This window comes from Pteropus alecto, unplaced genomic scaffold, assembly GCF_000325575.1.
Source record: "Pteropus alecto unplaced genomic scaffold, ASM32557v1 scaffold339, whole genome shotgun sequence".
NCBI classification, from domain to species: domain Eukaryota; kingdom Metazoa; phylum Chordata; class Mammalia; order Chiroptera; family Pteropodidae; genus Pteropus; species Pteropus alecto.
In genome coordinates, this window is record NW_006442509.1 from 1,045,987 (window position 1) to 1,051,304 (window position 5,318).

The 5,318-nt window shown below is 66.7% G+C and overlaps 1 protein-coding gene across 1 annotated transcript in view; it reads right to left on the minus strand.

The window, feature by feature from the left end:
• SLC19A1 (solute carrier family 19 member 1) overlaps positions 1 to 4,238 on the minus strand; it is a 10,589-nt gene extending 6,351 nt beyond the window's left edge. The window contains exons 1-2 of the mRNA XM_025040324.1: positions 4,014 to 4,238; positions 3 to 66 (exon numbers count right to left, since the gene is read on the minus strand). Coding sequence (XP_024896092.1) covers positions 3 to 66; positions 4,014 to 4,190 — 241 coding nt within the window. The 5' untranslated portion in view covers positions 4,191 to 4,238. The remainder of the gene's footprint in view (positions 1 to 2; positions 67 to 4,013) is intronic.
• Between the last annotated feature and the right edge of the window lie 1,080 nt (positions 4,239 to 5,318).

A 5,318-nucleotide genomic window follows, 5' to 3' on the forward strand; every position in this document is an offset into this window, starting at 1 on the left:
AGCAGGAAGAGGCACCAGCACCGCCAGGTACGAGTAGGACAGCACCGGCAGGATCTCGTTGGTGACCTGTGGACAGCAGCAGCTGGTGTCCCAGGCGGCCCAGACCACGGCCCCTCCCCGCCCAGGACCAGGCTGCAGGCGCCGTGCCCCGCGGTGACATCCTCTAAAAACGTCTAGCCATTAGGACTGTCCAGGGTGCTGGGAAGAGAGAAGCCCTGCCCGGACCCCAACCGCCTCCACCCCGACCCCAGCGCTGCCCACGGCACGCTGACGCAGTGGACCCCCAACTGCCAGGCCGGAGCAGCGAGGACATGTTTGCCTAAGGAAAGCTGGCAATTAGCACGAACACAGTCGCCAGGGGCGTGTCGAGCCGCCGTCACCAAGGCTCACTGTGTTTAACACGACGGACACACAATGTCACCTGACATCTGACAGGAAAAACACATGGACCAACACGTGCTCACACAGCACGGGCCGCCTCAGTCCCGGGAGGAAAGGCAGAGTGAGACTCAGGCGTCACGCGAGTCGCGGAGAACACGCAAGGAAAGGAACGGGGGGGCGCAGAGTGAGGAGAAGGGACAGACGGGGTGGCCGGGGCCCTCCGCACGCCTTCTGCCAAAGGAGGCCCTCAGCGGCCAGTCCGCTGGGTCCCAGGTGCAGGGAACGCTGGCAGGGACGCCCCACAGCCGGCCCTGGCACCGGCTGCTCAGGACCGGGCCACCAGCCCCGCCCCCTGGACACAACTCAAGCAGCAGTCAGGGAGCCAGGACCCGGGGCCCTTGCCAGTGGGGCTGCCCGCGGCCTTGGTGCGTTTGCTTGTCCAGGCGAAGGCAGAGCCAGGCGCAGCGGGTGGGGCCTGGCTGTGGGGAGGGCAGGAGGGCTGTCCTGGGCCAGCAGCGCCTGCCGGCCGCCCAGCCCGAGCTCTGGCCTGCCTGGGCCGGGTGCGAAAGGCGCCTGGTGTGGAGCGTGACTGAGGCCCCGGCCCGTGGGTTTCAGCAGGGGGCCCCACCTGACCCTGCCCAGGGCCCCCGCCATGCCTCAGACACACCGCGGTGGGCACCACGTGGGCCGTGGGCCTTGCTGAGCACTCACAAGCTGCGGCCTCCCTCGGGACCGACCTGACTCTGGGCGCTGACCCCGACTCAGGCCTGACTGCCTGCTGGCACCAGTGCAAGTGGCCCTTGGCCCCGCGAGGCCAGCAGGCTCCAGGGCCCCACTTCACAGATGGAAACCGAGGGCCGGAGGCGAGCCCCATCAGCACGTGGGGACGCAGCCAGCCCAGCGCTTACAGCCACTGGAGGCTGGGCGGACCCCCACAGTCCAGCCCATTCGCCCTGTTTCTATAGCTCTGGCATCTGCCCACCCAGACATGCTGCTGACCAGCCAGCTGGAGCAGTGCATTCGAGTCGACCCCAGAATGGACCGCACGCTGGCCAGTCTCCCGCGGCTGGTGGGAGTCGCAGACCAAAGCTCCTGCCCACAGCTTCCTGAACCCAGCGCCCTGAGGAGCCAAGGCTTATCCCACAGGCTGCGGTCCCTGCAACCCCAAGCACTAAAGGCCCCCAGGACATTCCTAGTGCAGGTGAGTCCCCTGGGTAGAGCTGAATAACCTGTGCTTGGTCACAGAGCCAAGGCTGGCTACGTGGGTCCAGACCACCATGTGTTTTGAAAACTAGGAAAATCAAACAGCCCCTCGTGATGAGACCTCTGGCAGAGGGCTTGTGCAGCCGGGGAGGGGGGGGTGAGGGGTGGGAAGTGAGGGTGGGAGTGAGGAGGGCGGAGCCTGAGGGGTGGGGCGGGGTCAGAGCTGAGGACCAGCTGATGTCTCTTCTCTCGGCCCCACTCCCCACCTCTCCGGCAGAGGGCATGTGGGACAGTGGGGTCACCAGAATGCACTTGCACCCTCCGGCCTCCTCCCCACCCGGCTCTGAGCCCCTCCCTCTGCTTTCCCTGGGCTTGGCAGGCAACCAGGCCGCTGACCACGTCACACTGGAAGGTGCTGGGGGAGGGAGTGCCCACGAAATCCCTGGGGCAGGTGGTGTCTGCCCAGTGACCAGGCACCAGCAGGAGCTCAACCTCCCAGGTGTGTTCCCAGCACCTGAGTGTTGGGATGGCCGGGCGCGGGCGCGGGCTAGCTGGCTGAGCGTGGGAGGTGTGGCCAGATCTGAGTCCAGGGGCTTCAGGCAGCAGCGTCTCAGAAGGGGAGAGGCTTGGCCAGGGCCCCAGGCAGCCAGGACAAGCTGGGGGTGGGGCCAGGGCCCAGCAGCAAGGACAGGGACTCGGATGGGGGATGGTGGGTTCTGAGGACCAGTGGGACGAGGGGAGCAGGGCAGGGCCAGGCCACAGGTGACCTGAAATCCAAGAGGAGAAGGGGTCAAGAGCCGACAAGCATCTGCCCTGGACAGGCACTGAGTCCCTGACTGAAGGGTGGGGGCAGAACAGGGACCCCACGGAGGGGATTCCAGAGAGGGTTGGTGTCGGCCAAGGTCGGGACGGGGCTCCCGCAGGGGTGGGGGCTGTAGGACTTGACCTAGGCAGCTCATGTGAGGAAGAGCCCTCACCTTGAACTGGCCCTACGTCAGGGAGGGGGCACGTGAGCAGGACAGCACTGGCCGCCAGCAGGGAGCAAGCGACCCACAGTCAAGTGCGGGGACCCCCCAAGGCCAAGAAAACGGGGCATGGCGTCACGGGGCGGCCAGGAACCACGGCAGCGGACATCAAGGAACCGCCAACCCGGCAGCGGCCAGGTGAGTGGCATCAGCAGGGGGAGGGGGAGGGGCGCCCGGCCCCGCGTGGAGGGAACAGGCGGTGCCGGCTGTGCCCACAACACCACGCTCGCAGCAGCCTTCCCGCGGGCGGACAGGTGGAGCAGAGGTGGACGGCGGGCTCTGGTTCAGTCCCCTAAGGTCCTCAGTGAGGCCTGCAGACCCCGCTCACGGGCACGTCCCAGACGCAAGCCTCTATCCTCCCACTCGTGGTGGCCGAGCTTGGTGGAGGCCTTAATTTCTGGAACCTGCTGTTTGCCAGCTAACGAGCGCCCTGGCAGGGCAGGGGGCAGGCTCCGGGCCCGACGGCCCCTCGCCGTGGTTTCCTTACTGCCGTCCTCGTGAGGTCCCCTCTCGTGCCCATGCCCACGAGCACCTCCTTACGGTCTGAGCGGCCTTCCGCACGAGGGGTCCCTGGGCTGACCAGTGAGCGAGGGACGTGGAGGACTGGCCACTCGGAGGAGCCCGGGAGGGCCTGGGGCACAGGAGACAACCGCGCGGGCCCCAGCCCGGATCCCTGGCCTCTCCCGAGAAGTGGCCAGCTCCGGCGGTCAGCGCTGGCCGTGGGGTCAGACGCGAACACACACAGGGCTCGGAGCTCATGGGCCAGTCACGTGGGCATCTCCATCTTTCCAAGATGCTACTTTGGGGGACAGGCCTCATTTGCGTGGCTGCTCCATCTGACTTAACAGTTCGTGGGTCTGCAGGGGTAGGAGCCGAGCTCCAGGCCAAGGAGAGGCAGGGCCTTCCCAAAGAGCAGGGGCATGGTGGGACCCAGCAGGGCCCGTGACAATGCGGGCGAGGAGGCCGTGGGCCACGCTGGAGGGGCAGCCGGACGCTGGGGGACGGGGCAGGCAGCCGGGGCGCTGAGGGTCCCCAGGCGGATGAGCTCTGATGACAGGACTGTATACTTCATCCCCAGCAGCGTGAGCTGCCCTGTTTCCCTGATGGAGAAGCACCCCCTGGGGCTGTGGCCGGCCGGCCTGCCAGGTCCCCTCCAGCGCTCTCTTTAGGCCAAAGGCTACTGAGTGGCTGGAAGCAGGTGCTGGCAGGGGCGGCTTACCCCACGCTCAGACTTGGGCCCCCTGTGGCCAGGGCTGCTCTTTACCTGGACTAGTCAAGCCCCTCAGTGCCCCTGAGGGACGGGGGGCAGGGCAGGGCCCCTGACACCACAGAGCTGCCTGACCTGGACGGCCCCGGCTGCCGCCCGCTTGCCCGCCCGGCCCTGGCCCACGCCATGCCACGTGCCTGCTTCTGCGTGAAGTTCTTGCTGGGGCCCAGGAGGTAAGGTGTGATGAAGCTCTCGCCAGGCCGCATCTGCACCAAGAAGCCGTAGAAGCAGAGGAAGAACACCAGGCACCGCCAGGACTGCGGCTCCGGCTCCGGGCTCGCCGGCTTCTCCACCGCCTGGCCAGATGGCACCATGCTGCCCAGGCCCCCGCAGCCCTGGGGGGACTGTAGGTGATGCTGCCCCTGGAAGAGAGAACCAGGAGTCAGCACAGCTCAGCTGGCAGCCTGCAGAGACCTCCCCTCCACCCCAAACCTGGCTGAAGGGCCGCGCCCCTCCGACAAGCACTCAGGTCTGCACACCCACGTGGAGACGGCGGGAGAGGCCCGCAGGCCCCACGGCCTGGGGCTCGTAACAATCTGGATGCCAGGCCCATCCAGACTGGCCAGTCACCGCCTCCAGGAGTCTCTGGGGCTGTGTGGTCCCGTGGCAGCCACCAGCCTGTGGAGACCCCGAAATACTACCTAAAACTGAATGCAAGTTAAAACCCAGTCTCCCGGGCACACCAGGCTCACAGCAGGTGGCTGTGGCTGCTAGGCTGGGCACGTGCCCTGCCCCAGGAGAGGTCTTGGGGACAGCCAGCTCTGGTCATCCACTTGGCCTCTGGGGGGACTCCATGCACAAGCCTGGGGCAGACAGACAGGGACTGCGGGTGGAGCCCACAGAAGGGGAGAGGGGAGGGCAATAGGCCATGAGGGGTGTGACCGGTGACAGAGGCCCAGACCTTGAGCCAGGGAAGTCGGCCTCGCCCAGAAGCCTCCGTCTGGTGCAGCTGTGACAGCACCTTCCCCAAACCCAGCAACTGCCTCTCTGACGGAGATGCAGCAAGTCACGTCCACTTCTCAGAATACTGTCTATTTTTGTCACTCATCTCTGCGCGGTCTTCGGTTTTCGATTAAGGCACTGACTCGACTCCTGGTGAGTCAGTGAGTCAGGGTGACCTGCCCTGAGAGCGGCCGGGTGCAGAGCGCTGCGCTGGCAGACGGGGCGTGAGGCGCTGGCTGAAGGCGGCTGGACGGCGCCGTGCCCCATGCCACGGGGCCTGCTCTGGGAGGGTGACTGCAGGGTCCGGGTTTGGGGAGGGAGCCCTGCGGGCCACAAGCCGCGGCACAAGGACCAGCAGCTCGTGTGCTCTGCAGGAGCCACCGAGTCCTGCAGTCGGTTCCGTGTGCGGCCAGCACTCTGCTCATAGACCATGCAACAGCAAGTGCTCCGGCCCCTCCTGGGACGATGCTCGGAAAAGCCCCGTGACAGCAGACCTCCTG